The sequence below is a fragment of the Pectinophora gossypiella genome, chromosome 14 (assembly GCF_024362695.1).
Source record: "Pectinophora gossypiella chromosome 14, ilPecGoss1.1, whole genome shotgun sequence".
In the NCBI taxonomy this organism is placed as follows: domain Eukaryota; kingdom Metazoa; phylum Arthropoda; class Insecta; order Lepidoptera; family Gelechiidae; genus Pectinophora; species Pectinophora gossypiella.
Genome location: NC_065417.1, coordinates 14,135,733 through 14,152,983, shown reverse-complemented (window position 1 = coordinate 14,152,983; position 17,251 = coordinate 14,135,733). Strand labels below are relative to the sequence as shown.

The following is a 17,251-nucleotide window of genomic DNA, read 5'->3' as shown; positions in this document are numbered from 1 at the left end:
GCTCGGTACACCCAGGGACCTATTAGGTCTCCCCTCAATCATGGATAGAAGACAGCCTAGATATTCCATAAGTACATCGAATATACGTAAGTAAATATGTACTTACCTAAATTATTTTTCTGAACCGACTCTGTGTATGGCGAGCCTTTCAATGAAACGTAGTTTGGATAGAGCTGATCCGGTCATTAAAAAATGAAATTTTATTAACTACTTTCCCTTCCCTTCCGTGTTTCCGCATCGTTATGTCACTACCGTTAGTAGTATCTGACCAACTCTTTTGGCTACGAAATAGGCACCTAAAGACATCTAAATCAAGACATAGGTACCTAAATCGATTCAAATGGTAGGTGCATAACCAATAATCAATCACCTTTTTTACCGCCTTTACTTGACCCGATTTGCTGACTAAACTAAGTGTGCAATGAAATTTGTAACATGAATGATTAATTGGAAAAACTTCGCAGAACGTTGGTAATCGATGATTTATCGACCGAGGGTATTGACCCTATCGCCGGAATCCATCCTTGCAAAACTAAACATAAAACGAAAATCAATTCATTCAGATTAGGAAAACACTTTGATACGTTTTATTTTATAAGTAAAAAAATATTTTAATAAATCACTGGCCACTAACGCATGTACCTATTTTGAACAAAGATTTTTAAGATTAATTTTATCTTAAATATTCAGATTTCGAACTATACCTACGTTTAAGATTAGGTTTTTTAACATACACAGGATTTAGTTCAAGCGTTTGTGTATTTTGTAGAGGCGTTATTTATCGATTATCACTCGATTATGTCAAGTGAGCGTATTCATTAGTAAACTAGTGTTATTTCGTCATTTACTGGAAGTTTCCACGTGTATATCGGCAATTTTAAGTTGTTTATCCTGAATGTAGGATAGGAACTTATTACTTTTTAAATAAGTACTGCACGTGATAATGAATGACCTAGAAAGAGAGTCATTATTGATTTATCTTTATAACTTATGTACTAGCTTTCCGACCGCAACTCCGTCCGCATGAACTTTGGTTATCGCGCGAGGCACATTATTATTAACTTTATCCACCCAATTTCTGAAATCATCCCTTAATATCCGATCCAAGGATCTGTCCCTGGCCTGGGTAACCTGAGTGGGAATTTTTTTCTATACCAAATTTCATCTAAATCGGTTCAGCGTGGTAACAGACAGAGAGACAAGACCTTTACATTTTCGTGCGTCACCCAATGGGGTCCACATAATATCAGCGTCGTGGTTCACGCCGCGACTTGTGCTGAGTGAGGCCCTTTTATCTTAGGACGTCCACCACCACGTTATGATCATTTCGACTAACATCCGTCTTGCTTTTTTGTAATTGTTTTAGTGGAAATTTGATATGATGTTGTTGTCTTTTTTTTTGTGTGTGTGTGGCGTCCTTTCATAATAAACTATTTCTATTCTATTCTATTCATTTATAATATTAGTATAAATGAAAAATGATTGAAAATATTATTTGCAATTGCCGTGAGTGACCGTGAGAAAAAAATAATTCCAGATAAATGGAATTCCACCTTCAAATACCTCAGACACTTCGAATGAATGCAATGGATTCAATGACATTTTTTACTTTTTTATTGACCAACGACAATAAAAAAGAAATCTCAGAAATTGACAACAATAATAAAATAAGATTAATGAAGGTTAAGCTCCTCTAAGATAAAAAAAAATGTTTTTATACCTAAGTATTGTCTGCAAAAGTTCATAAAAAATGAACTGATATACTTATAGGTATATTATAAGGAAAAAATAATTTAATTATAAAGGTGTTTGCCCTATAAAGAACCCAGTCGTTAATCGTTAGCTATAAACTTATAAAAAGGTTTATTCAATTAAAAACTTTCGCATAATAAAATCTTCGCAACAAAAGAAAAATAAATACTATTTTACCTTTGCAAATGTATTTATTTTCATGTATTTTCATAATTTTATATTTTTATAGGAATGTTTTATCCTATAAGTACGCAAGAGTGTTGACCTAATAAAAGCTCAGGAAGACTAAATAATCTTAGAATACTTACAAGTTTTATTTACTTAATTTTAAACATTTTGGTAACTTTATTACGTCTCACGCAAGATTGAAATTCGTAATAAGTAAATTCCAAATTATATTGATAAAATAAATTTAAAGACGGCTAGCAATCATGTATTTTTATATACATATAATATACTACAAAGACTTAATGCATGCTCTCCGGTTTAGAGTACTTTTGACCTGGTCTTTCTACCTAGAAAACATCCTGGAGTTGATCGCGGTACGCCTTAAGCCTTCCTATTCCAACTCTACCACTCACACCCGCATCATAAATCTTTTTTGTTAATCTACTCGTTCATTCTCTCTACAGCGATCTCCACGAGCTCATTCCACCGGCCTCCTTTTATCTTCGGACTTTCAGACGGCCGGGTTCCATCCCTATTTGATGGATATCCCAACTATTCGCACAAAGCGCTTCGCATCGTCCTTCATTATGCGCACTGCTAAAGAGTTGAATTCTTTGCCGTCTTCTGTATTTCCGAATGCATATAACCCGGGTGCTTTCAAGGCCAGAGTGAACAGGCACCTTCTGGGCGAAGCTCCATCTTAGGCATCGTCAATGCCTTCGGGCAAGTCTGGGGCCAAGAGAAAACCTATCAAAGGTAAAAATCTGAGAATCTGATCTGATCAATCTGATCTGATCAATCTGATCTGAGCGGTATATAAAGCTAAAGTTGATGGTAGGGCTGGCAGGGAAGACCGAGAAGGACTTACGATGATCAAATTGGAGATGTCCTTAGAAAAGGTTCAATACGATCTACTCTGAACCGACGTGGGTGTATGAAGCGATTGATGAATGTGGAGGAAGCAAGAGAAGTGTGTCAGGATCGAAGCAAATGGAATTCTATAGTCTCTGCTTACCCCGGTGGGAAATAGGCATGAGTTTATGTATGTATGTATGAGAATCTGTTTTTTTTTTACTTTTTTTTTCTAGAACAAGCCATCTGAGAATCTGAGAATAACATAAATTATTGAGAATAATATATCTTTGTCAATTATTTATGTTATTTTGATCAACAAAGTTAATGAATAGATGATTGTTTAGTAGCTTATATTCCTCCATGCAGGTAAGCACAGCCATAAATCGAAGAAAACTTGCAGCCACTTTTAATATCCATAGAGCAGGGGGGTTTAAAAAGACCACATTGAGTCAATGAGGGACTTTCTAGGTTACGTTTCCAAAAAAAAATAAAATATAGCTGGCGCTCATTCGTCTAAAAAAGCAATATTGGAATTTGACATTCGCGATAGTAAGTGCACAATGTCAATAAATGTCAAATCAATCTGTATTATACAATTATATAAATAAATAAAAAATAATAATAATAATATTATTATTATTATTTTTAATTTATTATTATTTTAATTATTTTTTTAATGTCAAATAGCAATATAGCTTTTTTAGATATCCCTGATAACATACTTTATCGGCTATTCTTCATCTAGGTATTTATAAAGGGTCAATCAAATGCAAAATGCCACTTTGAGTAACAATGTAAGTAATTCAATAAATGCGACTAAGTTGAATGGGAAAATGAATAACACGCCTCATTCTATTGTCTTTGCAAGTTGTTTTTTTTTTATAAAACAACAATTATGTCTTTGGAATTTTAATGAAAATATAGCGACAGCTACTTACCTAAAGAAACGGCCTCTATACCGTAGTCCAATGGTTACGGGGGGTTGGACTTTCCGGCCAAGTAGTTAATGCCATCTGCGGCAAATCTACAACAAGTCACGTCAAAAAAAAAAGGGGGGTTGGGCTCACGATGCGGGGGAGGTCCCGGGTTCTATTCCGTAGACATATCGTAAACATCACTTTGCGATCCTAGTCAGATAAAACATTGCAGGCTGATCAGTGATCACCGGATTGTCTTAAATTAAAAGTCCTCATCCGTGCTTCGGAGAGCACGTTAAGCAGCCGGTCCCGCTACTTTTATTGTTTTTAAGAAAACGTGGTTTTCTCTATTTAAAACGACGATATGTGTGTGAAGTTTTTGCATTATTTCAGTAGTGCACAAGTTTGCTACTTATGCATACGTCATACGATCGTTCAAGTAGAGTGCATTTGTAGTCGAAATTGAAGCGGTATTAATATGATCGGTCACGCCTCGAAAAACAATCGCAAGGTCGAGTGAACATAATAGTAGTAACTTCTTTACTTTTTATTAAGTACTTACTTGAAAAAAATAAATAAGTTAAATACCTAAGTAAAATATTTTTTCTCGTATCACTTGATTTAACAAATGTTATTAAAATGATGATTTCATTTACATTTCCACGCTTTTTCAAAAATTAACGACAAACAGGCGTACAGATTATTCGTCTGTGAAGAAAAGATCTAAACATATTATTTTCCTACTCTTCTAATGTGTGACTTATTATTCCTTGAATAACTTACATTTTTGTGTTGTTACGACCAAAGTTAGTAAGTAGGTGTTATTCTGGTATTTTAGAGAGCAAATCGTTAATCTGATTTTCGAAGCATAGACACACAATGCGAAGAATATTTAAAGATTGCACACTTTTCATGCTTGACTTGGTAAATAGTGGATATTGTCCGTTCAGTGGTCGTACTTACCGCATTTGGAATCCAAACATTTTTTTCAGATAAAACGAAGCCTGGGTTGTCATATCCACACTTTTCTTTCATCTCTCGTTCTCCCGCCAAAATGTTTTCACCGAAACTCATTTTGTTCGTAAATTTGTTGCACTCTACACGGTAAACTAATATTAATCGAGTTTTAGCGCTTATCACTGGTCACACGTGCAAAGTCAACCTTGACTACAATCTACATTTAAGAAATCGACTGGTATGGAACGTTAACAAACTATAAAAGTCTCAAATGGAAAAATAATAATTTAAAAAGAATAGTTTTTCTCAATGGACAATTTCCCGCCAATTTGAATGTCACAATGACAGGTAGCGCGCGGGAAAGCCGTACCGCAAGTAGCTCAGCCAAAGACTGGCGAGAGTTTACGCGCTAACCCAAATAAATACAACGAAAACTAAACCGTCTTTTTCAACGCCACCCGAGAATCTAATTTGACCGACCAATTATAGTATAAGTAGGTAAGTATACATTTGCACAGAACAAGTTTTCCGATGGTTGAAAATTTTCCTAGCCCAATTGGTTTCGTGTTATGAAATCCGCTGATAAAAAACGTATTAACAAATTACATAACTTAGTATTGTTAATGACATAATGGTATTTTCACGACCGTGAGAGGTGATCTCGGAATCATTCATCACTTTAAAATATTACTATGTATTGTATAGTTCTGCAAATGCTAAAATCACCTAACCATGTCATTGTATAATCTTCTTCTTCTTCTATCGTGTGGGTTGTGAGGCGGAGTACCAACCTCTCAACCCTGGTGTCAGGGTCACTATTGAGCCGCCAAAGGCCCCTGACATGGCTCATGTATCGACTACTTACTTACGTCATTAAGTAGTTCGGAAGGCACGTTAAGCCGTTGGTCCCGGCCAACGGCTTAACGTGCCTTCCGAAGCACGGATCATCTTACTTTCGGACAATCAGGTGATCAGCCTGTAATGTCCTAACCAAACATGGGACCACAATGTAATTTTTGTGATATGTTGGGGACATATCACAAAATAGGGAATCGAACCCAGGACCTCCGGATCGTGAACCCAACGCTCAACCATTGGACCACAGAGGTCGTTATGTATAATAACAACCGTGATAATTGTGATAATATTAAGTTATTATCCATCTTTGGACTTCGTATCAACATTGGCTGCAAGTTGTCTTTGATTACTTGTGGCTCTGCCCACCCCATTAGGGATTACGGGCGTGAGTTTATGTATGTATGTATGTATTAAGTTGGTCTAAATGCTGATTGCAAATAGGGTTTTTTTCTGGTAATTTCGATTAAGTATGTTCCTGAAACGTAAAAAAGGTGCAAGGTGGAAAAGTAAAAAATCACCCACCCACCTTATGATCATTCCAACGAACATCGTTTATGCTTTTTTGTATTAACTGTTTTGTGAAAATTTTAAGTGCGTCCTTTTAAATAATAAACAATTACAACTCTATTCTAAATTCACGTAGGTTATTTGATTATAAAATGTTTTAGCGTGACTTATTGTAGATTTATTGATTCACTTTGTGATCCCTAGTTTGGTTAGGACATTACAGTCTGATCACCTGATTGTCCGAAAGTAAGATGATCCGTGCTTCGGATGGCACGTTAAGCCGTTGGTCCCGGTTACTACTTACTAATGTTAGTATATAGTCGTTACATGAGCCATGTCAGGGGCCTTTGACGGCTCAATAATAACCCTGACACCAGGGTTGATGAGGTTAGCATTCCACCTCACAATCCACACGATAAGAAGAAGATTGTAGATTTGGCACAGCCCCAAAGAGTTAAGTGCAGTTCACTAACATAGGTGGCTAGACCATTATACGGCCCATCACCTATCACGTATTATATGGAAGTACCTCAGACTACCCCATTGGGATATATTTATTCGTGAGCTTATATATGTTATTTAATTGACCGGAAATGTGAGGAGCGTTCAGGGCTCTCACCCGGTAAAAAATAACCTATTTCGCACCTTTATGACACAAGTCACAAGCTCTCTTTAGCTTATTTGTAGCACTTGACACCCCATTAGGGAGTGAGTTTATGTTTGTTATTTTTTAATTGACCAGGGGTTAAAAAGGCCACATCATCTAAAACGAAACAACGATTCATCTAAAAAAGCAATATTAGAATTTGACATTTGCGCATATAAAACTAAGTGCGCAATGTCAAATAGCAATATTGCTTTTTTAGATGAATTACTTCTATGTGGCCTTTTTGCTTTTAGGAGGCACAAATGTCACTTCTAACGGTCAAGGCATGAAAACAAAAAATACGTGGAAATTCACGATGGCATACAAACAATTACAACAAATTAGTTAAAACTGTAATGTAATTACTTTGCTACTTCATTATGTACCTATCTTAGTTTAGTTTATACTATTTCGCTAGTTTTGTTTACAATCTGTTAAGTAGTTTTTCCAACAAAGTAGATTAATGACCCATCAAAGCCTTGTTTACATAACAAAAAAGTAGAACTATGTAATTTTAAATCTTGTTTTCGAACAATGTTAGATATCTGTCTTTTTATTTTATTTGCGTTCATAAAATATTTTAGTTCATATTAATTTTCTAATAAAGTAAATAGAAAGTATTATTATTATTATTGCGTATGGCAGACAAAAATAAAATATCCTGCGTGGACCATATATCCAGCTTAAGCTCCCCTAACCAACCTAACCTAACCTTTTTTTTTTTGGTTACGATGGGGAAATCCTCATGGATACCTCGCCACCCGGGGGAGCGACGAGGTTATGTCGGACTCTTACCGACTAAAACCCCTCCGATGGCCCTCTGCTGCGCATGTCGGGAAGCTCCGGGATCTCTAAACGAATGCACCGGTGCTTCCCTCGCGCCTGCTATAAAAAGCGCGTCCCGGGGTAGGTCCCCACCCCTACGCCATCCCAGTTTTACGGCAATGCGAGGCCATTTCACATCGCCGTCCCTCCCGGAGACCGTATGACCTAACCTAACCAACCTAACCTAACCTAACCAAGTCTCTGCTGCATCCGTCACACAATGCAAAGAAAGAAATAGAAAGAAATAATAATATTGCAACAGTGACGAAATATCGGAAGTCTCATATTTCCCTGATTTAAACGCGGTAAGAACCCGTTATTATGTGTTTTAGTTACAGATCTGTATAGCTAGACGGAACATTTATATTCAGGACAAGTTCAATCTGTCTAAAACCCAACCCAGATTCTATAACTACTATTATTATAAGGCCACGTCTAATGAGCTATTCATCTAAGAATACTGCAGAACATCAATCATTTCATTCTTCAAACTTGTGATTCGCGATAGTGTTCTATATCGACCGCTAACCGCTAGATTCTAAACATCCGTATTCTAAGATGGCAACTCGAAACTTGCTTGTGACATAGAATAAGGAATAATACTACGTACAGTCATGAGCAAAATCATGTACCCACCTTAGAACCCTGTCGCACTATCATATTTGACATTTAATGAGACTTACGGTTTAATTTGTCAAAAAAGTTAATGTGACATGGTTTCAAAGTTTATACATATTAGTACTCGTGACAGTACTTCTGGGCCGTGGTAGCCCAGTTGGTAGAACGCTTGCCTCTCACTTTGAGGCGTAAACCAATGATTGTCCAATTTGTTTACGAATTCATGTTTGAATCATAAATGATTATCACGTGCTCAGCGGTGAAGGAAACATCGTGAGGAAACCCACATTCCCGAGAAATGCATTTTCGGGGGTATGTCACCTAAACTGTATCGGGCTGGTTTTCCCTGTCAAATCTTCAGGTTGGGTAAGCGGACCCTGTGAAAAACGGGATAATGCTAGGGAAATGATGATAACTCGAAACTTCCTCCACTCGACTCTGCCTCAACTGAGCATTTTGGTATTTCAAGTTCATATTTACGTTCTTGACTTGAGAACTTTACTCACACCATTCCGCCAACATAATAATACGAAAATAATGACGTCATGCCTCCAGTATCCACTCAACCTCATAGAATTAAACTGGAGGCATAGAATAAGGAATAATACTACGTATAGGACGGCAACTCTCCGCTCCCCACTAGCGTCTGACCTAAGTTTACCTCACCCCCCTTCGGACATAGTTTAGTCTTATAAATAATAAATAAATAAAAATATGTTTATTGCTTTCACATCAACACGATAATTGGTAATTAACAATAAAACAAGATTTAGATACACTTGTTGGTGAGAGAGACTGGGGTCTGTGAGAAGCGTTAGCTTGTAGTACAGAACCCCAGGCTCCCCCCTCGGATGATTAGTGTCTATAGCCACTTATTTTATGTTTATATAACAAATTCAATCGTATGGCGTCAGATGTACACAGATGCGTGTGTACGATAACGTCATTGTGTGCTATCTGTGTAAAAGGAGGTTGTTTGTATGAAGTGTCCGGGGTGTGTTGGAGGTAAGGTTGAACCGGGTGAAAGCCTTCAGCGCTCCCCATTTGTCCGGCCAAGTAGTTAATGCCACCTGCGGCAAATCTACAATAAGTCACGTCAAAAAAAAGAAAAAAAAAGGTAAGGTTGAGACGACGTCTAAGAATCTCAATGATGAGCTGACTTGGAGACCTTCCTTGAAGTCGCCTCGACTAAGGACGGTTCGAGTTAACATTTAGTTCGAGTTAGAATACGGGTGTAAGAAAGAGCATTGCACTCTAAATTACAATTTAATAACTCTAGTCTCTAATGAATGGTCACTGCACTCAATGCACCTATTCAGTTGGATCAAGTTACATGTCTTGTATTTAAGAACGTTCGGAACATTGATAATAAAATAACCTAAATTCAATAAAATACCTACTTATAATTAGCAATAGGTCAATCAAAGATGAATTATAATAATTAAAGATGCCACAACTTAACTCGTAATTCGTAAAGGAGTGGATACCTTAGTCGACTTTTACTAGTTGCTCAGGATGATAAGGAGGTCTAAGAAGGCCATTTTTAAAACAACAAATATACTTTATAGCACCAAAATTAATGGAAATATTTACAAAAGACTCTTAATTAGGTACATGGCAAATGGCGGCCTTATCGCTTAAAGCGATTTCTTCCACCAAAAACAGCAATCTTTTCATTTGACTGTTGTTTGTATTGTGCAATTGCTTACTATGAAGTAAGCTTGTTTTGAGCAAGTAACTAAGCTTGTATACTTCAGTAGTTCGGACTGCCTCACTTACATCTGCATAATAAAATGCTTCAGCATGGGTGAGTCAATCCACCAGCAGAATATTGTTGCAGCTCGTTCGCAGTCTATGTCTTGACGTAAAACGCCAAATACGAAAGACTCGACACAAGCCCTCCTACAACTATACGGTTAATTCTGCTGGCCAGTTATTCTGTGCGCCATGTGGCCGAACCTTCAAATCGAAGTTCGGTTTTGCTAGCCACATTAGAGCCTATCATAACATCGACCTGGGATAGACATTTAGGAGTCGCCGTCGCCGGACACGGCTTGGATGATGATGAGAATTGACGCGGTCCTGGGGGGTTAAAATTGCCATTTTAACCTCCCTGAGTCGTATCAAGACAGGTACTAATTCCTGTAGACACCATCTAATTTTATTTTAAGTTAGACCTGTCATTTTCTTATCTGCCGAACCGGAATGGGACGGGTAATCGACAGACATAAAATTTATGGAACACGTCAATTTTAGGCAGAAATTAAAAAGCCCTCCCAAAATTTTATGTTGGGCAATAACCCGACAGAATTACGTTGACAGCACACGTCCGGATTCTGATGGGATGCATGCATATTAGGGAGATGCCTATATTATTCGCCCGGGTTATTCATTAACTTTAAAATTAACAATTGTCAATCATCCGCCCCTTTCCTTTAATGGCGGATAAAAAAATGATGGGATAACTTAAAATAAAATTAGGTGGGTTCTGCAGAAATCGGGGCCATAGATGTCATTTGTTCACTCAGACATACCATAAAGCACTACAGTAACTTATTACCATAATATCTTTGTTAATAATAGTTTAATTAATAAGGATTTTCCGCTCAAAATACAAGATAACAAGGTTAATTGTTCAACCAAAATTCATTTATCGCGTATAAATTACTCTAGAAGTTCTGTAGACTGCTTGTCGACAACGCGAATACATTTTCAACCAATTTTGTGTAAATCAAGTCAAAAATCGATTAGAGATAAGTGGTTGCTGCTTTGAAGTAGGTTTTAGCATTCCGTGTCAAGGTTTTATTACAGATAGGGTTCATTTTAATCCACACTAATAGATGTTATAAATGCGAGAGTAACTCTGTCTGTCTGTTACCTTTTCACGCTTAAATTGCTGAACCGATTTAGATAAAATTTGGTATGGAGATAGTTTGAGATATAGGAAAGAACTTAGAGTAGTTTTTTACCGAAAATCGCCCCCTAAAGGGATGGAAAAATCGTACGCAATGTAACCGAACTCCACGCGGACAAAATCGCGGCCGCATAACCTGTTTGCTTTAAATTTGCAATCGTGTACTAAATGTAAACACCTTACTTGGGCTTTGATGTGTTTGGTAGGTCGAAATCGTATGCAATTTTATAATGTTTGTTATCTAAAGTCTGGAGTAATAAATGTTTTGTATATTGTATGATGCTCCCTTGTCATGATAAGGTTCATCATATCCATCTAAGGACTTCGTATCAACAGTGGCTTTATGTTGTCGTTTTTGTGGCTCTGTCTACCCTATTATCGATTACGGGCGTGAGTTAATATGTACTTGACTAAGTGTTTATTTTTTCTAAATCGCGGATATTAACAATGCAATAAATTATAAGTACATAACATACCTAACTCACTAGTACTTACTGATATCTGACAAGTTGAATCATTTAGGTATCAGGTCAATGACCAAACATAACTAGTATGTAATCGATCAATACTTTCTTGTGTTCTTTAATGGACGACTTTAAATTAACTTCTTTAGTCATTTTTTTTTTGTCAAAATGATCTAAATAGGTTACTTACTTTCCGTAAAGGCTGGATAATAAAAACTTACATAACATAACATAAACAGCCTATATACGTCCCACTGCTGGGCACAGGCCTGCCCTCAATCAACCGGAGGGGGTATGGAGCATACTCCACCACGCTGCTCCAATGCGGGTTGGTGGAGGTGTTTTTACAACTAACAGCCGGGACCAACGGCTTAACGTGCCCTCCGAAGCACGGAATCATCTTACTTTTTCGGACAATCAGGTGATTCAAGCCTGAAAAGTCCTTACCAAACAAAGGACAGTTTCACAAAGTGATTTCGATAATGTCTCCACCGGGAATCGAACCCGGACCTCCAGATCGTGAGCCTAACGCTCTAACCACTAGACCACGGAGGCTGTTAATAATAACTTAGTCACTTATTTCTTAAAATTGTTATTATTGTTATTTTTCAACACCAAATTATTATTTTGGTTAAGTAGGTTCTTAACTTAAGCAAAGTTTACAAGTTGGACTTATAATTGCTTAAAATTGCTTGGAATATAACTGAACGTAATCGTTCCCGAGAAGTAGATATTACAAAATATTATCCAGTTTTTGAGACTGCAATTACATTTTGAGACGAGTATTAAATACTTATTCTTAATTAACATAATTGTATAATAGTATACTTACAGAACTTATTTTTGGAAAATTCTGTATCATAACTCATAATTATTACTTAAGTATATTAGGTATGCTGCATGGTAATATATATGTCGTGGCCAGATCATAGAATTGACCATTTCATGAAATGATCGACCATTTCATGAAATGGTCGTATTTCATGAAATGGCCAACTTCAACTGACCATATCGTTTAAACGTCAGCGTTTAATGATATTTCCATCCACGTTTGGCCATATCATAAATGTAGGGTGTCCATGATAAGTGGTGTAATAAAAACGCGAAATAAGGTAGGAAATAATGTATTACTCTAGTACAAAGTACAAAAATGTTTAAAAGTCAAATAAAAATTAAAAAGTCATTTTCGATTAACGGAGTGTTGATGTAGTTGACATATACGCCGTAACTGCATCTCGCTTTGAAGTCGTCGTCATATTTTTTGACACTATTTCATGCCATTGGTCATCATTCAGTATACTTTTCGTGTGTAAGATAAACATACTGGCGGCGTAGGGGTGGCCCAAGGGCCACCCCCGCCGCACCCTAACCTACCGTTATACCTTGTAAAAATTATAAAAAAAAGGATTATGATAATTTAAATTATGACAAAAACATTTATGCGTTTTAATAGAATCCCGTTTCAAGTAGTTAATGCCATCTGCGGCAAATCTACAATAAGTCACGTCAAAAAAAGAAACTTTACGGACAGTAGGATCGTCTATATTTTTCTTTTTTAAAATTAATATCTCTTCATTCGCAGTTTTAATTATATCACATTTTGAAATCCAATAATAGTCCATTGATTTACGTAGCGTGGTCACTCGACCTTCATTATTTGCCATATAACCTAAAAATAAAAATAAAGTTGCTGTCTACTGTTAATACGAGTTTTTCTTTTCACCTTAGTGTCAAAACATTGCTTCACTGCACTTTTATCTTGTATTTGCTCATTATTATTCGTATTATTCGCGTTCACACAAGAATAATTATTGTCCGCCGCCATTATGCAAAACATAAACAAAGCGACACCAGCGCCACTACCGGTGGATAATGTTACTATTTTACGATATGATCGCTAACGTTTGGCCATATCATGAAGTAATCATGCATTTAGTTGGTCATATCGTTAAACGTTTTGTGTTCATTGATCTGGCCAAACCACATCATGATGTGGCCAACGAATGTTGTTCTATTTCATGAAATACGACCATTTCATGAAATGGTCGATCATTTCATGAAATGATCAATTCTATGATATGGCCACGATATATATAACCACAGTGTTCGTATATTCGGCGCTTATTTGCCTAAAGTTTCGCTGGTTGACTAAAATATGGATAGCTTGTATTGACCCCTGTGCCCTGAGGTTTTTCTTGCAGCTTCTTTTCCCCGGCTATACAGGTTGTGAGAAGCTGCAGTAGTTTTAGGCGGATGAGACGTTCGTTATGTAAAAATTGACGATTCAAAGTGTAACTACGTATGTTACCTACTGAATAAAGATATTTTTGTATTTGAATTTGAAAAAACCCGGAAACCGGGTTTGACAAGAACAGATAGCTTAAAAACCCTAGGATTTTTATTATAAAAATAACACGACATAACATAAGCTCACGACTGTATCCCAATGGGGTAGTCAGAGGTACATCCATCGCTAAATCTTCTTCTATCGTGTGGGTTGTGAGGTGGATTACCAACCTCATCAACCCATCAGGGTTATTGAGCCGCCAAAGGTAAGTAGTAACCGGGACCAACGGCTCAACGTGCCTTCCGAAGCACGGATCGTCTTACTTTCGGACAATCAGGTGATCAGCCTGTACTGTCCTAACCAAACTAGAGATCACAAAGCTAAATGAACTAAGTACTCTCGATTCACCGAGCTTTCTGTGAAACCAACGTGATAGGTGGAGGGAGGGCCGTATGGCCGTCTACAATAGCCGAGCCAATTGTGTGAACGAACTCATTAGTGCAAGTCCGGTACCGGGAATCGAACCGGCGGCGCTCCCCGTTTGAGAAGCAAGCAGATGACAATCAAGACCACAGTGTCTTTTAAATAAAAAAAAATACGCATTTTTTTCCGTTACGTTATTGTTTCTGTCGTAATCTTAATTGAATTATGCTTATTAATTGTTTTTATTTTGATTTAATATAAAATTATTTGGCAACACTAGTGGTGGTGAAAAAAAGAAAAAAAAGTGACGTTACGAAAAGATGGCTTTTTGTGTGCGGGGTGAGAAGCAGGCGGTTGAGATGGTATTTGTAATCGAAATCCGAGGAAATAAAGTGTATTACCTAAGATTGACTATTTTTATTATATTTCTATAGTTTCAGAGCATTTTATGACGGCAAATAAGCGCCCGAATAACCGGTCACTGTCCTTATGTAACACACACACAATGAGTTCGCAAGTGACCGCATGTGAAGTCAGGTTGGCCGGATGCAGCCCATCAGCAGACATTACTGCCCATTGTCGGCTAAATATAGAGATTGATCGCACAATCGTCTCTGTTCTTAAGCCACTGCTTAACACGACCGTTTATCTGTTCCAAGACAAAAACGTGATCGGAATTCTCGCTCTATCTACTCTTAATTAGCGGAGAATATACAGTTAATTTGCCGCCGAATTTGAGCCGTTGGTCACGGCTGCATTAGCAGTCGTTAATAACCATCAATCCGCACTGGGCCCGTGTGGTGGTTTAAGGCCCGATCTCCCTATCCATCCATAGGGAAGGCCCGTGCCCCAGTAGTGGGGACATTAATGGGCTGATGATGATGATAGAGTAAATATTCTCGTCCTGTCTTATAAGGAGGTGAAGGAATTGGTCTTTGACAGACAAGGGTGGAGAATGCTACACCGACAAGAGCGTCGCTCTTAAATTAGTGATGATTCTCATCCTTAGTGTACAACCTAACAAATACTTTATTGCACAAACAAGAAATTAAAATACAAAACGAAAGAGACATAGAAAGAGTACAATAGGCGGCCTTATTGTTAAGTAGCAATCTCTTCCGGGCAACCTTTAAGTGAGATATGTAATAATATATAGGGTGAATTTAAATCAGCCGGCATAACACAGAGGGATAAAGAGGGTAGGAATACCTAACGCGTCAGTGGGAGTGAGACGTAGTCCGCGCTCTCCCTTTCTCCTTAGCGGTTTACGGCTATTTTTATTTTAAGTTATACCCAGAGGGGGTGAGGTCACCGCCCGATACGAATTGGTGCGGGGAGAGGAGTTACCTTTCTCCACGTGCTATTATTCTTTATTCTACGGTCTTAGGCAGCAGAAAAACGTGTTGCAGCCAGGTTTGGTATTGATTGAAGTCCAATACGTTGACCATTATGATGACAAATAGAAATAACAGAGATGATTATCTTAAACAACTTCACACGTTTAAACATTTTTCGCAATTCAAACTACTTCGTTGCCTTAGGCTAAATGCTCAATGGTTTTAAATTGAAATTATAATAAATAGTTGATTCTGTGGAGAACAATGGCATATTGTAGGCTGAAAATACGTATTAAATTGACCATGTCATTCTGAAACTACTTGCTAAACGGTTACCAACCGCTGTAAGTATATACAGTCTCCCGAGAACTAATGACTTAACACCCGCAGGTACACTAACCCTCTTATCTTTCTAAATGGAATTCTAGATTTAAAAATCAGACCACTAAATATACCTTAATATATTAACATAACATAAATATCCTATACATATTATTATGTTAAGCATTAGGAGAGCTTCGTCATTGGAGTCCTTTAAACGGCAAGTCAAGTCAAGGCGCATTTCCTTACCTCTATTTCCTCTTCATCTTCATAATCTATCTACTCCTTTTCTTCCATAGTATATGTAGTAGTTTAAGTAGTAATATTTATTTATTATAACAATTATAATTATGTGTATTATTATTATGTAGTTTATGTAGTCGAAAGTGTATTTATTTTTATATGCACAAGAATTCCCATGCTGCACTATCCCGCTATATTACTTAATATTCAATATCTCCTATACTTAAAGGTTGCCTGGAAGAGATTGCTACTTAGCAATAAGGCCGCCTATTGTACTAATTCTATTTCTCTTTTGTTTTGTAGATAGATAGATAAAATACTTTATTGTATTTTGTTTTTTTCCTGTTTGTGCAATAAAGTATTTGTTATGTTATGTTATGTTATGTCCCATTGCTGGGCACAGGCCTCCTCTTAATCAACCGGAGGTGGTATGGAGAATAGGTATACTTTTGGGCAGGAAAAAGTGGCTCAAACATCATCCACCACCTTGAAAGGTTTCCTTTCAATATAGCAGAAATAGCTATTGCTCTGCAGTGGTAACGGCTTCTGTGGTCCAGTGGTTGAGCGTTGAGGTCACGATCCGGAGGTCCCGGATTCGAATCTCAGTGGGGACATATCACAAAAATTATCTTTGTGATCCCAAGTTTGGTTAGGACATTACAGGCTGATCACCTGAGTGTCTGAAAGGAAGATGATCCGTGCTTTGTAAGGCACGTTAAGTTGATGGTCCCGGTTACTACTTACTGATGTAAGTGAGTAAGCGTTACATGAGCCATGTCAGGGGCCTTTGGCGGCTCAATAATAACCCTGACACCAGGGTTGATGAGGTACCAACCTCAATTCACCTCACTACCCACACGATAGAAGAGTAATTGCTATTAAAATAATAAATCCAAACGAAAAATAACTCTATTACATGTAATAGGACATGCCATAATAAAAAGCCACAAAAGTTAACAACGACAAAAATATGGGTAACTAGCTTTTGCCCGCGACTTCGTCCGCGTGGCGTGTCATAAAAAAGAGATCTTTGTGTGTGTGGGAGTGCATATCAAATTTCAAGCATCTAACTTATGCAGTTTAGATTTTTTCATACAATTTTTTTCCCGCTAACTCCCGTTCCCGTGGGAATTTTGCAATATCCTGTTGCAACTAAGCT

The 17,251-nt window shown here is 37.3% G+C and overlaps 1 protein-coding gene across 2 annotated transcripts in view; it reads right to left on the bottom strand.

The window, feature by feature from the left end:
- Positions 1 to 17,251, bottom strand: part of LOC126372754 (facilitated trehalose transporter Tret1) — a 70,509-nt gene that overhangs the window by 40,358 nt on the left and 12,900 nt on the right. The window contains exon 1 of one of the 2 annotated variants that reach the window (XM_050018624.1): positions 4,656 to 5,018. The exons of the other annotated variant lie outside the window; for it this stretch is intronic. Coding sequence (XP_049874581.1) covers positions 4,656 to 4,766 — 111 coding nt within the window. The 5' untranslated portion in view covers positions 4,767 to 5,018. Of the gene's footprint in view, positions 1 to 4,655; positions 5,019 to 17,251 lie in introns of those variants that run through there. 2 annotated transcript variants of the gene reach the window in all.